Source organism: Mauremys reevesii, linkage group 4 (assembly GCF_016161935.1).
Source record: "Mauremys reevesii isolate NIE-2019 linkage group 4, ASM1616193v1, whole genome shotgun sequence".
Taxonomy (NCBI): Eukaryota; Metazoa; Chordata; order Testudines; family Geoemydidae; genus Mauremys; species Mauremys reevesii.
Window position 1 is genome coordinate 92,428,534 of NC_052626.1, and position 20,073 is coordinate 92,448,606.

Genomic DNA, 20,073 nt, shown 5'->3' on the forward strand with positions numbered 1-20,073 from the left:
TTGGGTTTAAGATTAGTGTTTGAACACACATGTCCAGGTTGTCTTCAAGAGAACTGCTGTTTGATGGGCGTGTCATTTGAATTTCAACTTGTTAGAACTATGCACTATAGTGGACTGTAGCATACAAATGTCAGTTCTGTGTCTTGGAAATTTAACACAGAAAGCATTAGACTTGAGACACTGATAGAAAGCGTGGGTTTCACATAGTATACAGCTGCTACGACATGGGGCTCTGTGCTGCTAATTTCAGTTTATCCATATTTCAAAAGCTATTTCCTGTTTGAGACTCTACCCTCTCTCTCTCTCTCTCTCTCTACACAAAGGGCACAGTCCTGCAGCTGTTATGTGTCAGCAGTCCCAATGAAGGCAATAGGACTGCTGATGGGAGTAAAAACTGCAGGATTGAGCCGCAAATTAAAAGCTAACAAACAATCTTCTCAAGCACCAGTGGCCACCTACCTTGCTACCTAGGTTCTAACATCTCTTATGCAATTGTATAACTATATATAATGGTAAGTGCTGGGAAGCCTTACTAATAGGCAGTGCTACTACCCCTGCCTATAATAAATCCAAGCTAAGCCATGTATATATGCAATATATGACAGCCAGTTTGAAACACACACTCTTCAGCTGAGAGGAGCCTGTCTCTGAACTGAAAATTGTCTTGCATAACAGGGAGAGATTTAGAGAACAATTTAAAGTTGTCTGTAAGGTTCATTCTCTGCACTGCCCTGTCCGTCTCCTTTCTGAACTTTTCATCACAAATCAAAGAACAGAATAACAGTTAGATTTACATTTAGCTGTTGGCCTGAATATTATAATATATGTGGCCTTTGCATATTTGCCAAGTTTTAGAGTCAAGTACTGAGTTCTGTATCTTCACATGTAGATCTTAATATGTAATTTCCCTTTCCTATTTAAAGCTAGGGTATATGAGCAAAATGTATTATTTTGGACTTGGATTATTTTATGCTAATAAATAGAGTAAAGTGGCCCATCTGGCATAAGGGATTTATATAAATAATTGCCTTACATCTGTACTTAACTATTCTGTATTTTTTCATGTTTTTCAGATGAGCTTCTTTTGCCTCATATGAGAAAAATTGATGGCATGCTGAATGACAACAGGAAAAGACTGCTTTCCAAACTACGTTTGGAGCATACGTTCAAGGTATTTCCTTTTAAAACTTCAGATTATTTTAAAATAAAGTCCTAAACAAATCACTAATTCTATACAAGTGTACAGTGAGATGGCAAAATTTGTACCACGAATGGAATATGAGGTTTGAAAGATACTTTGAATTAAATGTTAATATATTCCACTTAGCAAACATTTTGTGGTAGAGATGTTTCTGCTGTAGAGCTTAAAGTTCAATTTAACTTCCTAAGCTTTAGTGTTCATTTTAAAGCATTTTTTCTTCTATGCTTCTCAAGTTTCTTATCAGAAAATCAAACTACTGTCCCTTTGGAGCTTTTTATTTTTTTTAAGGATACCTGCATTTCTGCCCCATGATGCTGTCCCATGGTGCATCCCAGCTCTTCAGCTGTGGTGAGGTGCAGAGGGCAGCACCAGGCCTCCCTAGAGCCAGAGGTGAGGGATCAAGGACAATGAAACAGTCAAGCACCCTTTCATACCCACAGTCCCGAGTTAAGGGGTGGGAGCCCCATAGGTCAGACAACCGCAGTGTGTCTCACTCTTTGAAACAGTGGACAATAAATTGTTGTGGGCTGGTCAGAGTCAAGAAACACCAGCACTACCACCCCACAACTTGTGTATCGATGGGAAAGCTATAGTGCCACCTACTCTTCTCCCTGTCCCAAACAGCTATGCATAACCCATCCAAAATAGACAAGAGGGATGGGGTAGGTTTTAAAGGAGGGGCAAAGAGAAAAGAGGCTAATTTTACTGCTTCTGGAAACTGGCTACCCAGGCTCTGCCCTCCTGGTTATTTATAAGCAGGACTGTCCCAATGCTGCTTCACTTTTCTGCCAAAACAGCTCCTTGAAACACTGTGAGTAAAGCATAGGAAGTAGGTTTGTCTCTTGCCCCTCTCTCTCTCCCTTCCCAGCTCAATCACAACAGGGGTTTAAAATGGAGCTGGTAAGACACACAGTCCCACTTCCTGTCTTACACTTGGTGCTTCAGCAGAACAGAGCATCACTGGGTGAAATCCAGTGACCTATGTTATGGATGGGCTAAGACTAGATCATAATGATCTCTTTTGGCCCCAAAAGCTATGAAGAAAGAAGCACTGTAGCAGCCCTCTCTGTAGACAGCAGACAAGTCCGGGAGATAAAATCCAGAGCAGGCAGTTTCCAGCATCAGTGAAACTGGCTGCAGCTGTCCTGCCCTACCTTCTTGAATCTGCTCCTGCCCACAGGACTGGGGCAATTTTTTGGAGAGTTGTTTGTTCCATCCCTACCACCTGCCTATCTCGGGAGGGTGAGTGCATACGTGTCTGTATGAGGAAGAGAGCAAGGGTAAACATCAGTGTCATTTTTGCCCCCTTATGCTAAAAATAATAAGGGGTAGGGCTGTTGATTAATCTCCGTTTTAAACACACTGTTAAACAATAGAATACCAATTGAAATTTATTAAATATTTTTGGATATTTTTCTACATTTTCAAATATATTGATTTCTGTTACAACACAGAATATAAAGTGTACAGTGCTCACTGTATATTATTTTTATTACAAATATTTGCACTGTAAAAATGCTAAAAGAAATAGTATTTTTCAATTCACCTCATACAAGTACCATAGTGTAATCTCTTTATTGTGGAAGGGCAACTTACAAATGTAGATTTTTGTTGTTACAGAACTGCACTCAAAAACAAAACAATGTAGAACTTTAGAGCCTAGAGGTCCACTCAGTCCTATTTCTTGTTCAGCCAATTGCTAAGACAAACAAATATGTTTACATTTACAGGAGATAATGCTGCCCGCTTTTTGTTTATAATGTCACTTGAAAGTGAAAACAGACATTTGCATGACACATTTGTAGTCAGTATTGCAAGATACACCTCTACCCTGATATAACATGACCCGATATAACACGAATTCAGTTACAATGCGGTAAAGCAGCGCTCGGGGGGCGGGGCTGCACACTCCGGTGGATCAAAGCAAGTTCGATATAACGCGGTTTCACCTATAACGCAATAAGATTTTTTGGCTCCCGAGGATAGCGTTTTATCTGGGTAGAGGTGTATTTACGTGCCAGATATGCTAAACATTTGTATGTCCCTTCATGCTTTGGCCACCATTCCAGAGGACATGCTTCCGTGCTGATGACGCTCATTAAAAAAAGAATGCATTAATTAAACTTGTGACTGAATTCCTTGGGGGAGAATTGTATGTCTCCTGCTCTGTGTTTTACCCGCATTCTGCCATATATTTCATGTTATAGCAATCTCGTATGATGACCCCACCATGTTGTTCGTTTTAAGAACACTTTCACTGCAGATTTGACAAAACGCAAAGAAGGTACCAATGTGAGATTTCTAAAGGTAGCTACAGCACTCGACCTAAGATTTTAAGAATCTGAAGTGCCTTCCAAAATCTGAGAGGGATGAGGTGTGGAGCTTGCTTTCAGAAGTCTTCAAAGAGCAACACTCCCATGCGGAAACTACAGAACCCAAACCACCAAAAAAGAAAATCAACTTTCTGCTGATGGCATCTGACTCAGATGATGAAAATGAACATGAGTTGGTCTGCACTGCTTTGGATCGTTATCTAGCAGAACTCATCATCAGCATGTAAGCATGTTCTCTGGAATGGTGGTTGAAGCATTTATTTGAAGCATATGAATCTTTAGCGCATCTGGCACGTAAATACATTGCAACGCTGGCTACAACAGTGCCATGCGAATGCCTGTTCTCACTTTCAGGTGACGTCGTAAACAAGAAGCGGGCAGTGTTATCTCCTGCAAATGTAAACAAACTTGTTTGTCTGAGTGATTGGCTGAACAAGAAGTAGTATTTTTATTTTTACAGTGCAAATATTTGTAATACAAAATTAAATATAAAGTGAGCAGTGTACACTTCGTGTTCTGTGTTGTAATTGAAATCAATATATTTGAAAATGCGGAAAACATCCAAAAATATTTATATAAATTGTTTAACTGTGATTAATCATGATTAATTTTTTTGATCGTTTGACAGCCCTAATAAGAGATGTTTATTTCCTAACTGATTTCCCTGCCTATTTTGTGGGTGTCATCATGGCTTTCTGTTCCAGGGATGAAGGCATTGTTGACTAGGGTGGATTGATTTAAATCATCACTTTTAATCTTTTTTTGTATTTGCACTTTCCAGTCAGTTTCCTAAAGAAGGGTTTATTTGCATTGGTAGGTAACCATTAAAACATGTTGATTTACAGCTGTGTATATCCTTTTTGCTAACCAAGAGGATATCTATACACTTTTATTTAAGCTGTTATATAGCTTTACATACATTTATTTAGATTCTTAGTTTTCACTTTTTTATTATGTTAGAATGGCGCATTTCTTATTTACTAGATGATGGAGTGTTTGGGGTTGTTTTTTACTCTTGGTTTTTGTCAAGTTTTATTTGGAGAAATTGGAATTTTTACAAATGTACAAACACAACAGTTCAAATTGTTTTTTTTATTAGTTAAAATACTTGAACATAAATTTGCTGGCTGCATAAGAAAAAAAGGTTTTGTCAAACTATCCCTATAACATGCAGAAAATTAAAACGGATTTATCAAAAATACTACTATCTGTAATTAGTGAATTGAACTAATTGTTTCTGGTCACATGTCCATCAAGACTTTAGAACTAAGAGATCTCATTTTCTCTCACAGTTTTATTCATCAATTGGAAGAGGAAAACAAGCTTTTAGCCTTTTCATCTCCCAATGTGTTTCTTAACTTTGAAAGAACAGTCATTAAACTGAACGAGTTAAATAAACTGAAAATAAGTAAATATACACTCTGCAAGTGCAAAAGAGGCTACTGCTGACAAACACTGATTTAGCAGCACATCATAGATTCAACATAGAATGTCAGAAGGTCATCTAGTCCAACCCCCTGCTCAAAGCAGGACCATCCCCAGACAGATTTTTGCCCCATCCTTAAATGGCCCCCTCAATGATTGAACTCATGAGCCTGGGTTTAGCAGGCCAATGCTCAAACCACTGAGCCATCCCTCCCCCCATCATCAAACTCTGGTTCCAGATGTTAGCCAGTGACTTCTACCTGTTCAGTGGTTTGACTTTCTTGAAAACTTTCGCAGCAAACATATGCTGTTTAGTATAGTTTTTTTAGTTTAATTTAGATTATTTTAATAGATTCTACTAAATTTAAACCTTAACATGGGCTGTAATAATTTTCAGATGTAATTTAAATAGGTTTATATTTTAAAAAGATACATTTATTTAATTTAAATTTTTTAAAAATAGGTATTTTTAATTAATTTTTATCCACCCTGTTGCAGGCACCAGTCCTGTTTTCCTCTCTTTGTTAATCTAGGACTTTGGGGCAAGAAGGTTAATTACCTCCCCATCTCATCACTACTGAAAAGCTGTTCCCTGCAGAAGCAGTAGTTCCTGCTCCTGTCTTCCCAGTAGCCCTCTGTGGCTCCTTCATGGCAACAGCAAAGCTCCTGGAGGGTGTCTAAATCTCTCTGATACTTTTCATAATAAATACAAATGGTCTGTTTAACTGACCCTGAGCCTCCATTTTTATTGTTGTTGTTTTTACAGTGAGAGTTAGGGTACGTCTTCACTACCCGCCGGATCGGCGGGTAGCAATCGATTTCTCGGAGTTCGCTATATCGCGTCTCATTTAGACGCGATATATCGAACCCCGAACGCGCTCCCGTCGACTCCGGAACTCCACCGGAGCGAGTGGCGGTAGCAGAGTTGACGGGGGAGCCGCGGACATCGATCCCGCGCCGTGAGGATGGGTAAGTAATTCGAGCTAAGGTACTTCGACTTCAGCTACGCTAGTCACGTAGCTGAAGTTGCGTACCTTAGATCGACCCTCCCCCCCATAGTGTAGACCAGGCCTTAGGGACATAATGACAATTTGATTCCCACTGTGCTAATACTTCTGTAGCTAATCATTACACCCAGTTAGAAGAAAAGCATCGTTAGCATGCACAGGATTATCACAGTTATATAAAATTATATCCACTTACTCACTATATCATGTTACAAATTCCAGCTGTATAAAGAAGCTTTTGCTTTCTGTTCACCCAATAAAAGAAAATAAATTATGTCTCTTAAATCAGATAATGTAGGCCCAATCCTACAGCCTGATCTGTATGGAAGTATATAGAGCTCCAGGCAAGCCCAAGGATCTGCCCACATGGATCAGATTGCAGGATCACGGCATATGTTTGTAAAATGGCTCATTTTGTTAGTGTGTCTATATTTCTAGTACAGAAGTACAAGCCCATATCATGTCTGTGTTAGCAATTTTGTAGTAATTAAAGGCTAATTTCCTACCATGAACATCTCTATTGGTTTGATACCAAATAGGTTACATACTTTTAAAATCCAGTTTAATCCATTATTTAGAACAAGAAAGCCTGTTTTTATAATAATGTTGATAAAAATGAGTAGTTCAGGTGTTGGAGATTCAGACTAGGCAACCAACAAGTAAAAGATGGAAATGCGTTGGTTACTCAGGAGCACCATTCATTTCTGCATACTTCTTAGTACTCTGTACTGATAACCGTGTATAGTAATTATATATTAATTAAAATGGAAATGGACAATATGGGATATTTGAGTGTAGAATTGCAAACCAAATCATACAGTAAAATCACCAATCAATAATCAAATCAGCAGCTTTTTCTATACACTTTTCTGCACAGTTCAAACAGCTATAAAATCCCACTCTGTCTGGTTATAATCTTATTTCAGTAAACAAAATTAAACTATTCTTTCTATGTTAGTTTCATCTCTGTAAATTAACTCTCAGTCTTTTAGATACAACTCAACAATGTTCGTATTTGGTAATTTATTAGACTTATTACAAATGTTGTTCAGAATAGCATTGTTAGTTAACATCAATTGTGCTTCATTTCTTGGAAGTTTCATTTTCTATAAAGTACTCACCATTCAAAGTCATCTGGCTCTTTCCACTGAGCAAGTCTGATTTATAGCTTGTCCTCTTGACCCACTAGAACATGGAAATGACTAGTATTTTCCTCCTCCTCCTTCCAATTCAAAACTAGTCCTGTTTTGGGTCAGTGCTCCTGTTTGAAGTCTGTTTTACTCCATATTAATAGACAATAGCATTGAGCCAGTGACGGATGAGGCAGGACTTCCTGGCATAAGACTGAAATTCAGAGAATGCAGTGAAACTCCACAGAGAATTCTATAACAGGTAGAAAATTAAACTCACGGAGGGAAAAACAATCTGGTGGAGTCATTTTTCTTAACTTGAAGGCTGCTGCTATGACTAGTCTACATTTTGGTCACTTGAGCTGACTAGTACCAGAATACAACTGACTCTTTTGCACATGGATTTTTAGTTTCCTCCTGAGATTGTTACTAAGGGAAAAGTAACTAATCTGTTAAAACACTAATTAAGCACATTTTGTTTTCAGGGACACAGTACCAGGTGCCTGGAAACTGTAGGAGTCTGGATAGGAGAGTCCTTGAATTCTGTAACTGTTCATTAAAAAGTTCATCTTATCATCTGTAGACTATATAAGGCACCATTAGTTTTAATTTGAACATTTTAACCCCTTAATTTCTTGTAGCAGTAAGTCCAACTGTATGCCGAATTCTTTCCTGTAATTTGTTATAGTCACATTTCCCGGAACAATGTAGTAATTTATGCAAGTAAAGAAATATAATCAGTTAAATGAATATATTGTCTCTGGATGAAAGTAAGATATTACATAATACAATGGAACTTTTAAAAATTATTTGTTAAAATAATTATACATTTTTGCAAAAGATGTTATTCATTTAACACACAATGCAAAACTGAAGTTAGTAAAAATAAAATACATCACCATTTAATTAGTGTGTGTCTCAGAAATGATCTTGTGCTTTGCTGGAGATCTATAGATGTATCTATAGCAGAATGATGACATCTAGTGCCATTTGTTGCAAATGTAGTGACAACACATCTTTCATGTGAAATTCTATACATCCAAACACTTCTCTGAAGATGAACTATAGGTACTCTTTCCCCATGAAATTAACTAAGGCTTAGCCTGTCCCCTGTGTCAGCTAGGAGTGTGAGAAAATTACATACCTTTGCTGACATAGGTATGCTGACAAAACTCCCGGTGTAGATGCAACTGTGCCAGCGGAAAAGTGCTTTTGGCATAGCTAATGTAATTCAGGGAGGTAATGTAGCTATATGCCAGCTGAACGCCTTTTGTTGGTTTATGTTGTGTCTCCACTAAGGGGTTCTGCCAGCATATAGCTATACCAGCAAATGATACAGAGGAACGAGTACTGGGTTGGGAGCTGGGACCTCTAAATTCTAATCCTGGCTCTTCACTTAACTGCATGTCCTTGGCCAAGTTACTTAACCTCTCTTAACTTAGTTTCTCTATCTTTAAAATGAGACTATTAATACCTCTCCTTACTGACCTTAAGGCTCTCTTAAACCAAATAAGAATATCCGCACTAGGGGGTGCACCAATTTAATTATAAACCAGTTTACTATTAAAATCAGTATAATTTTCTGGTATAGATAAGGCTTAAATGTTAATTTAACACTGCAGTGATTCCATCTTCTAGATGAAGATTCCGTGTTAGGGTACTTGTTTCAAGAATCCAAAGTATTACTGTCACATGCTCCAACTAAAGCAGCAGCAGCAACATTTCGGGGAGGGAGCTTGCATTTTTTGGAGCCAGCTGCAGTGTTACCAGCAGTCATGATTTCATCGCAAGTCTTGCAATATTTGATACTTTTCTGAAAGCTCCAGCTCCTGGATTCATGTGATTACATGAGAATCTCAGCTTTCACTTTAAAAAAGTTTCTAACCCTGTGTTTGCAGAGAAAAGTTTGAAAACATGAATCCTAAAATACATCAGAAGGCAACTAAAAATAAATTAAAATGATATTTTTTAAAATGGTGTGGAATTTAATGCCAATTGCATATATTTTTTTGGGCCTCGTGGTTTTTGAATATGTGGTATTGGCAGTACTACAACAACAGGGGCCTGAAGGATACTTTCAAAAGCTTTCTTAATTAACGAGAACACATGCAGCTATGGATAGTTACTGTGTTTCACTTTAGGTTTTGTTCTAGAGCTACCACTATCTGAACTTAAAGGACAGTTGAGTGTCTCTACTCATACAATCCTTTGCATTCTGCTGTCAAGGGAATTAGTTAATTGTAGGAATTTTGTCTCTTTTGTACTGTTTGTTTTGGGAATTGGATACAGAGACCTTCTAAAGCATGTTACAAAAAGGGGAACTGAAAAGTGAGGAACTGCTACATATAATTGCCATTCACCTCTGAGTCAGTAGTTTGACTAACTCAGATCAAGAGTGCCCAAAAGTTACTACTGTTTTACAGCTTTTTGGTGCCCCTGTATAAAATGGGATGGACACATCCTCATTTTAAAAATGAATCAAAACAAAATAGCGTGCCACAGCAATACATTATTTCTATACCCTGTAGAGAGTTCAAGGTTTTTTTTATGATGGATGTAGCTCACTACTTCACCTGGAAATCAAATGTTATGATTAATAAAATCTGTGTGGAAAAAAATATGAGAACATATGGAATTAGTTGGGTGTCAGCAATTTGGGCTGCTTCAGATGCTGCTAATACACTTGGGAAGGAGGGGAAAGAAGAAGACACTTCTAAATCTTAATTAGGATTTTCAGGGGAGGGTTGTTTTCATTTAAAGAAGTTTAGGTCAAGGAATGGACCTATGTGAAGGGATTGGGTGTGGTTTTTTTGTTTTTGTTTTTGACACTTTAGAGGATATCTCAGACCCCTTTGGCTATCTAGCTACTACCATTTCCTTCTTTAATCTTAAAATTTGTAAGGGCTTGCTCTTTACTGACCTCCCCCTCCCCCATTCCAATTTTCTAGTAACAGACAGTGCTTTGTGTTTGTCTCCCTCTGACTTATTTTTCATTCATCTGCACCCTCTGACTAACCAATGTATTCATTTAAAACTTTCTTAATTGTAAGTTCTCAAAATTATATTACATTTTTTAACTGATGTCAAAGTTCAGATTTTTGTGTGCAGATGTGGAGGGGAGTTAAACAAAGACATCCCTTGATGAGGTTTTCAATTTAAAATAAATAGAGTTCCCACATCTTAAAACATTTTGCAGTATTCAAACTGTTCTTTCAGTGACATTAAGTCCTATCAAAAGACTACCTCGCATCTTGGGGGCAAATTGAGAATTTAACTCTGTTAATTCAGAGGACCTATATTACAAAGCAGTAACTTTAATTACAATGCAAATTTATCCTCCTGCAATGGTGTACACTGTTGTCTAAAACAGGAAAGTTTATTTTTGAAATATTCCCAACTATTGTTGGATAACAAATTTGTTAATGAGATTGGGTGTGTTTTCCTTTCTGAGCAGTGTAGAGAAAATAGTGAGTAGTCTGATAGCTTAAGTACAGGACTAACAGTCAGAAGTCTGGGTTTTATTCTTGGATCTGATAGACTGGCTGTGTGACACTGAGGTGCGTTGCTGTAAAACTTCTCTGTGACTCAATTTCCCCATCTGTAAAATGAAGATGATAATGCTTCCCTACTTCATAGGTGTATTAAGGCCTAATTTATTGATATTTTTAAAACGCTTACAGATTCTTGGATGGAAGGAGCGATAGAATGCAAAGTAAAATAGACAATTGTAAGCAATCAAAATTGCCTGTTGGATTTCTTGCTAGTTTGTTTTTTTTAATGAAGGAACACAAAGATGACAACTGTGATATGAGAAAGGGCCTGATTCCCTTGAGACATTACTTTTAAAGCCAGTCAAAAAAAGTCACTTTTCTGTGTGTCTCTGTATGTTTTTATATTGCTGTCTTATAGATGATTGACTGAGTGAGGCTTTTAGACTTGTATGTAAAATATTTTGATTGGTTGCTTTCACTCTTTTAACTTCTCTGAAAATAATGGTCAATTTTTCAGCAGTCTGATTGATTGAGAAGTTCTCTTTTGGTGGAATTTTTGCATAATTGAAAATCCTTTTTGCTTTTATGCTCTGTTTAAGAGTGCTTTGGAAAACTTTCCTGAACTGACAGTAATCACTCGCGATTCTAAAACAAAAAGTGGAGGAGCTGCTCTTTCTAAAATCAGAATGAATGGTAAAGCTTACAACAAGAAAACACTGAGGACTTCTAAATCAACCACTAAGTTAGCACACGTAAGTGTTTAGAAGATTCATCGCTGCTGCCATCTTATTTCTAGCATGATAGATGAAAAAAATACCTTAAAGGATTGCATTTTGTTGGTAATTATTTTTTTTGCAAATATATAAAAAAGATAAAATTGTAAACATATTTAATAATTAAGTAATTTTGAAAATAATGATTAGTTTGAAATCTACAGCATATTAAATCACTTGTCTTGGTGACCTGTTTCCTTTTATTATTAAACCATTATAGATATAGGGTTGCCGAATGTCCAGTTTTCAACCAGAACAGCTGGTCAAAAAGGGACCCTGGCGGCTCCAGTGAGCACTGCTGACAGGGCCATTAAAGGTCCAGTTGGCACGGGGCTGACAAGCTCCCTACCCGGCTCTGAGTGTCTCCCAGGAATCGGCCAGCATGTCCCTCCAGCTCCTAGGCATAGGGGCGGCCACAGGGGTTCCGCACACTGCCCCCGCCCCAAGCAGTGGCTCCGCAGCTTCCATTGGCTGTGGTTCCCAGCCAATGGGAGCTGGGGGGGCGGTGCCTGTGGGTGGGAGCAGTGCGGCGCCCCCAGGCCGCACCTCCACCTAGGAGTTGGACAGACATGTTGCCTCTTCCCGGTAGCCCCCTGAGGTAAGCACCACCCGGAGCCTGCACCCCTGCCCCAGCCCGAGCCCCCTTCCTGCACCTCAAATCCCTCATCCCTGGCCCCACCCCACCCCAAAGCCCACATCCCCAGGCAGAGCCCTCACCCCCTCCCGCACCCAAACCCCCTGCCCCAGCCTGGAGCCCCTTCCCACACCCCAATCCCCTCATCCCCAGCCCCACCCCGGAGCCATCACCTCCTCCTGCTCCTGAACCCCCTGCCCCAGCTCAGTGAAAATGAGTGAGTGAGGGAGGGTGGGGGAGAGTGAGCGATGCAGGGAGTGGGGGGATGGAGAGAGTGGGGGCGGGGCCTCAGGGCAAGGGTGTTCAGTTTCTGCAGTTAGAAACTTGGCAACTCTATATAATTCCAAATAGGTAAGCAAAATATGGTGCATGTATTAAAATAATATTCCACACAACAATTCTTGAATGGAATCATGTGCATATGTAAATAATGTATGTAGGGCCACAATGGGGACATCTACACAGGGATAAAAAAACCCACAGTTGCCCAGGTCAGCTGAAACAGGGCTCGGCTTTGGGGCTGAAAAGTTGGCTATGTAGATGTTCCAAGCTTGGGCTGGAGCGCGAGCTCTGGGAGCCTGCAATTTTTAGCCCCACAGCTTGTGTCCCACAAGCCCAAGTCAGTTGACCTGGGCCAGCTACAGCTGTTGCCACTGATCTTTTATTCCTATGTAGACATACCCATCATGGCCTGTCCTGTATGCCAAAGCAAAGAATTAACGACGTATAGGGCAACCTCTTACTCCCCTGTGCAATTTACTCACATCACAGGGCAGGATGAAACAGTCTCCTTGGAGCTGCTGCTCCCACTCTTGCACAGGCAGGAGGAGGGAATGGACTCAGCCTTAGACGGTGGCCCTCCTATCTCCATAGTGTAACAGGCAGCACAGCTGTGCTAGCCGGCAAATGTTAGACTAGGTCTAGGTCTGGTTCAGGGTACATTTCCCCCCTCCATCCCTCTCCCACCAGAGCCAAGGGGGAATACGGGACAGCTTCTGGCAGAGCACAACACCACGTTGCCCCTACATGCAGCTGGTGGCAGTTTAGCCTTTAATATTAACATTTACTTAAAGTTGATGTAGAGTTCGACTGTAAACTGTACAATAGCTGCTAGACAGTACATGGAAAAATAAATGTTTCCACTGGAGAAACTTTAATTTGATCATAAGGCATGTCATAGGCCAGGCATATAAATAAATTTATTCTTTGTTGTAGCTTCTCATTTATCTCCAGTGACAGAAGTTGTTTCATATCTTATTGTTAAAAAGAATATTGAAAAGAAATATTAGAGAAATACATATAACTCATCTTTGTGGCTTTTTCAGGACAGTCTGAACTAGATCTTACAAGATACTGGAAGACATACCTAAAGCAAGTTTAGCTAACGTCGGTAGATGCAGGAGATGCCACCAACCAGTGAATATATTCCACATATTTTTGTAAATTTTGGAAAGAAAAAACTATCGCAGCAATATATGCAAGTTCTTTCCACAGTTCCTCAGACAAAGATCTGCCCTTCTCCAAAAATCTATACAGAATTTGGTAGATTAAGTGAACATCAAGAAATAGCTATATCTTTTGCTATTTTTAGAGATGTCAGTAATACTTGAAAAATAGCAAGCTAACACACCTTCCATATATTCAGAGTGGTTGAAAGAACTATTAAACCCAGCTTTAAAGAAGACATTACATTTACATGAGAAACAAAGTGGGTAAGGGTATACTAATTTTGGTGTTACATATCTCTTGATGCAGTTTCAGACATGATGATACTTACCTTTTATTTCTGAATTGCTAAAATTGACATGATCCATTTGGTAATAGGAAGCCTATCTCAGAACAAATATCATTAATTTGCCTAAAAATAACTATTTTCTCTGCAGGAGTTTACTGTAGATCCAGAAAAAATACAGTTGTACTCTTTGTATCACTCACTCCATCATTACAAATACCACATATATCTGACATGTAAAGAGGAGGTGAGTATTTGTTCTGCTTCTTATATGTGGCATTATTTTTAGATTAATTAAGAAGTAGTGCAGAAAGTTAAATTATCTGTCTATAACAGAATTATCAAAACATCAGTAGGAGGCAGCTAAATGTGTTTCTGATTTTTAACCCAACCAAAGTAATGATTCTATTGCAGCCAAGTCAAGGTAATCAACTGCTGACATTAGTGGGTGATGATTTTCTATTCTGCATAATGTGATATGTTACAATACTTCCATAATATTCCCTATTTTAAGTGACTCCACAGTTAAGCCTGTATTGGTATTAGCATATAACTTAATTAAAATTTTCTCTTTAATTTCAATTACTAAAATACAATCTGTATATTTGGGACAGTAACTCTTCCTAGGACAACTGGATTTTCTATATACCTTCTTTAGTAGAATATTAACTTTAATAGAAGAAACATTTAAAAACACCAATTTTTAAAAATATTCTGTTTTTCTACCAGTTCTTCAATCCCTCTGACTAAATAGTCCCCACAGACTCCAAATTTCTCTCTCACTCTGTCTCGCCAACATACACACATTGCATCCTCACATACACACATTCTGATAACATTTTGGACATAAGGCTTTTTTTTTTTAATTAAACACATATGCTTATTGACCTAATTGAGTTTCGTCAAGATGAACTGACAAAACTGCTCAGACCAGCAGCTGTTTCTGTTTTATGACATGTCTCACCACCTGTGCTTTGCACAAACCCTTGGTGAGGCAGGCTAGGTAGCCAGAGGCATGAGGATTGTGCTCTGTGGATTAGAGGCACCTTCAGAGACCCATAAGGTTTGAGTAGGGATGCTGAAGGATAGACTGAATGGGACCTTTGGAGACACAGGGTGTTTTAGCAGACATGTGTGGGATCTGGAGGGAAGTGGCTTTGAGGTGGGGGAAGGAGAGCCTGAGATTGGGGTGTTTGTGGCTGTGCAGAGTCAGGGATAAGAGAAGAGGTAGCCCATTGCCTCTGCATAAGGCATTGGCATATCAAGGTTTCCCTATGATTTATCTTCCTCAGTGAACAGAGGCCACAACTACCAGTAGAGCCCTTTGGTGCCAGTGCCTGGATGCAAATGCACTGAGTTCCTTACACACATGCACACATTCTCAGACATGCCTAGGCCATGTACAGCCTTGGTTCCACCTCCAGACAGACTAATAAATCACCACTCAGTTCTGCAAGCCCAATATTAACAGCACTGTGGGGACCTCTGAGAGTAGCAGAAATACTATGAGCATTAGGCTATCTTGTAACAAGGTAAAAGGGAGAGAGGGAGGGAAAAAACATGGTGTGAAGGGAGCATGGAAGGAAGTCGGGTTTGCCCTAGATTGGGTCTGCAGCAGGAGAAGTGGAGTTCAATTCTATTGGTTCATGAAACCCTGGACAATAAGGTTGCAAGGGTTGGTGAGGACTTAACTATTGATATCCTGCCTCTTTTATAGATGAATTGATGTTATGTACACTAGAACATTTTTAAATGGTTTTTAACAAAAAATTTTGGGGGGAATATATTATAGTTTAGACTTAATATAAAAAAATCGTATTTGTGTATTCATAATAATTCATTTGCTTTTAAGTTCATTCTTCCTAATTTTGCTAAAGAAGGCACAACTCTTTTTTATTTCTACATTTCTTCATGCTGTGTTTGTGGAGAAAAATTCAAGGCTTTTTAATAGTGTATTTCATTGCTTGAACTTTCTTTTAGACTAAGATCTTTAATTATTCATATACTTCCTCTTTAAGTATCCTAAAGCCAATTCTGAAAATCAGTTGACAAGTTCTGTCTTTATCCCGTCCGGCATTGCATTGTTACAGTTCTGTCGTAAACTATAGACTAGTTATCAAACTCTAGCAAATAAGATAGTATTGCCTTTTAATTGTGCATGTTTTTAAATATATTTTTTAAATATCTTAGCATTTATTTATATTATTGGATCTTATATTTTAAGAGTGTTAAGTCAACATGGCATTGTTCACATTTATGGCATTTCTTAAGACCATTCCTATACATTTCTTAAGATACCAGGAGTTGAAGGTGTTTAGCACCTTGGAAAATCAGACCCTAGATTGGTATTTTTTAATTAGATCACTTCAGTAATGAATAATAGACCTGGACCTTAGCTAGCCATGTCTGCAGAAGAGACGGCCCTGGACAAATAAAGCTTGACTAAGAATTCCTACCACTTTGCAGACATTAGCATATGGATCAAGGAAGTGTTTATGAGCTGCATGCTACATTTTAAATGAGTAACAGAGGCAGGCTAATATGTTTTTTCTCCTTCTCTCAAATAGATTTCTTCTGTTCAGAAAAAGAGTGCAGATCTAGGACAGGAGGAGATTGTTCAGCTGTGCATGAAAAATATAAAATGGGTGGAGGATCTGTTTGAAAAGTTTGGTGAACTTTTGAATCATGTACAGCAGAAGTGTTCATAACAAACTTTCTTCAGAATCTGACATTTTTCTACAGCACTAACCTGATGGAAAAGAAAGCTCAGAGAAAGACTCTGATTCTCGTACAATACCAGACTATGTTCTTATTCATAGGCATTTTATTTCTCTTGTGGAACTTTGTCCTTTGGCGCCTGCTAAGGAAAAGTGATGCTGCCAAGGAAATGAGTCTTTTAGAGATGGAAGTAAACATAAACATCACCACATTTTAACCTGAATAATGATTTTTGTATTTTGTAAACTATTGGGTAACTTAGTTTTATTTTCAGAAATGTTTTTGACAAATGATAAAGCATGCACTAAGTATAATTTTTTTTTTTATTGCTATAGAGATAACACTTAAAATACTATGGCTGTTTCCGACTCTGGTGAACACCAAAAAGAGTCAGGGCTGGGATAAACTAATATTTGCATTTCTGTCTGGCCATGAAATTTAGAGTATTATGCATTTTGTAAACAGAGCTGGTGTGACATCAAATTCTGTATACAAATATTGCCATCATAAAATTCAGAAATGTAATTATGCTTTATGGACTCCTTTTACTATTATCATGTTCAGGAGACTGAACATGGAGTTGGTGCAATCCGATGACTGCTTTTTGTGTCAAATTATATTGTAATGAAAGACAATGACCTTAACTATTTTCCCTGTTTTGAAGAAAAATATTTTCCTTTATACTGTGTTTTTTGTTTTTTCTTTTTTGGAAAAAAAATTCAATTGTACATTTTATCTCACTAATAGTTGTATTTTTCACAGAGAAAATATTGTGGTTAAAGTTGTTTCATGTATCTTTGTAATACACTTTACATTGTTTTCAGTAAATCTTATTCATTTATATGTTGATTTCATATTGTAAACTATATATCTTGAGGTAACCCTTTTTGTTTATACAGGTTTTCTTCAGTGTTAACCAGAATAATGCATAATAGACTAGTTTTGCTTTAAGTGTAGTTGTGTTAGACACTGCAGTTATTTTCTCATACGTGAAAATAAATTTCTTACTAAACTGGCCCCTGATTAACTGAGAGTTTAAATGAAAAGCTACTATACTTTATCTTCTGGTCAACAAAGATTTGTGAATAGACTATATGCAGTGTTAAACACAGCTTACATAGTTGTTTTTAGAACTGGCAGTGGCAGAGCTATTCTCTTTTTGGTGCCTTTTAGATCTTCAGACATACTTTTGTAGCATCCCTCCCATCCAGTTTCTTAACAGTTAATAGTGCCACTAGTCCCACTCAGACAACGAATGTAATAGGCTCAAAACAGTAGAACATGTTCTTTAAGTGTGCCAACAGAATGCCTTACTTTCAGTCATTCAAACTGTGTACATGCTGGGGCCCAAAAGACCTTTCATGTCATTCTTTCCTCAGATAATGTTTTGTTTTGGTTTTTTTAATTCTTTTATCCTTTAACTGCCACTTAGTGCCTTAATTTCAACCAGGAAAGCAGGGTGCACCACTGATTGGCCAAATAGGACATGCTTGTATACAATGTGGTTTGTTTTCCAGTTTTCTGTTTTGATCCTATTTAGCTGCTAATATATTCATTAGACCTTAGAATTGTAAAGAATATAATGAAGAGATGTGAAAGTGAAGTGATACAATCTTGAGTAATCAAATTAGGGTTTCGAAAATCAAAATGTATGTCATTTTAACTGGTAGTTAGATCCTTGTTAAGTTGGATGTTTGCCATGTTTCCAAAGGTATTCATCTTGTTAAAAGCAATAATTCTCCTTTTAAGGTTTGTACCCACATTACTATGAACAGACTGACTGAACAATGGAAGTTGGTAAATGCCCCTTGTTTACTTTAAAACTTCTTCATGCTGTACCTGCTTTAAAAAGGCAGTTTATTACCATGACAGGAGGTGCGTTGTGTTACTGCTGTGCCTACCATAATCAAGGGGAGCGGTATGGATTTTGACTTAGGAAGTGTAGAATGTTAAGAAGCATCATGCAGGTAATTTGCTCTTTCAGTGAAAAGGAGGGAGTTGAGGTGTGATGGGGTAGGAGATCTGCTATATTTCTTCCATGCAGTACTGAATCTGGAATGAACTGCTTCATTTCCCCCCCCCGATTTTGTAATTAAACTAATGAGGTGGTACCAATCAGCAATGTTACAAACATTAATAGTATTCATTTAAAATCTGTTAATTTAAATATGAACACTAAAGTATATAGACATTTATCTAGAATATTAATTAATCTATCATTTAAAAATAAAAGCATGATGACATAGATTGAGCGAACAATATGGTTGGCTCTTTGGTTATACAACAAAGTACTAGTCAGAACTTGTTAGCCACAGGTGCCTTCCTAATACACCCATGAAAAAAACAAATGGAAGACATTTCTACATTTTTAATTTTATATGTTTCTACTTTATGCTTCCTGTAGGAGCCTGAATTGAAGTTTTAAGAAACCAGTCATTTCAGCCCAAGCCCCAGACTAAGCCCTCAGACTATTGGAAACTAAGCAGTGGCTTATGGAGAAGCTGGTCTTTTCATAAAAGCAGGTACATTGAAAAGAAAAAGGGACGGCCTATCATTCGCAGTGCTCTGCACTGCCATGGAGGGAGACCTGGCTTCAGTTCCAGCTCTGTTTCATTCCCAAGGCCAGTAGACAGAGCACTCTGCCTATAGAAGATAGGAAGCACCCTGCTTTGCTCAAAAGCAACCACTCCAGTCTATTAAAGAGCAATATAAAGGAACTCCATGTCATCCTGCCCTTGACTAGAAAGATGGTGGTTGGGTTACTTAGGCCATCAAATGAGGATGAATTAAAAATATGGGAATCTTAGGAAAGGGAAGGACCATTCAGGTGGAATAAAACTTAGTCAATGGAAATTGAAGAGGGATTTTTATACTGAAGCAAATTTAGAAGTAATGTCTATGTACAAATTACTTTTTTTGCACAAATATCTTGCTTTGTTTTGTTGTGTTGCAATTTCAGATAACTGGTGGGTAAGAGTTAATTCTGCACCCACACCCCAATGTTCTTTCCTCCTTGATCCTGCAGTAGGGTCCAAGTCCTTTAATCTCTGTTGCCAATGAAAATTCAAGCATTTACTTGACTGCAGGATCAAATTGGAATAGAAGATGCACTAGGAAAGAACAAACCCCAGTATAGACATTTCATTAGCAAGTAGAGAAACTAATTGAATAAAATCCTTGGTAAATTATTCAGGTTTTAATTGTTCCCATTCCTCCCCCAACCAGCATCCCTCTCTCTCTTGTTTTTGTTTTAATTAAAGCATAGTATTTCAGTAAAGGCAGGGTGCGCTCCAAGCTGCTAATTCCAAAGTTTTGCTAGTAAAAATCAGTAAAACCATTGGGTTGAAAAATTCTCTGAAAACCTCTAATGGCTTTAGGGCCTCTAGAGTCTTATCACCTGTGTCATATTTAATATATTGTTTAAATGATATACTTTTAGAAAAGGAAAATCTTCCAGTCTGTCTTCCAGTAAATGCTTTCTGTAGGGAAAATATATTTTAAATATTAAATATTTAAAGCAAATTTTAAAAAAAACAAAACTAAAAATATCATCCCAAGATGTCAGTGTGCAATCACTTCTGATTTTTGTTGGTAGCACTTGACATTTGGTTTCACACGGTATCACACAC

The 20,073-nt window shown here is 38.0% G+C and overlaps 1 protein-coding gene across 3 annotated transcripts in view; it reads left to right on the forward strand.

Moving 5' to 3' along the window:
• The window catches only part of QSER1 (glutamine and serine rich 1), a 76,197-nt gene extending 57,130 nt beyond the window's left edge, over positions 1-19,067 (forward strand). For all 3 annotated transcript variants that reach the window (XM_039535366.1, XM_039535368.1, XM_039535367.1), the window contains 4 exons: positions 1,074-1,171; positions 11,187-11,339; positions 13,878-13,973; positions 16,294-19,067. In XM_039535366.1, the coding sequence (XP_039391300.1) occupies positions 1,074-1,171; positions 11,187-11,339; positions 13,878-13,973; positions 16,294-16,434 (488 nt within the window). In that variant the 3' untranslated portion in view covers positions 16,435-19,067. The remainder of the gene's footprint in view (positions 1-1,073; positions 1,172-11,186; positions 11,340-13,877; positions 13,974-16,293) is intronic.
• Positions 19,068-20,073: the final 1,006 nt, after the last annotated feature.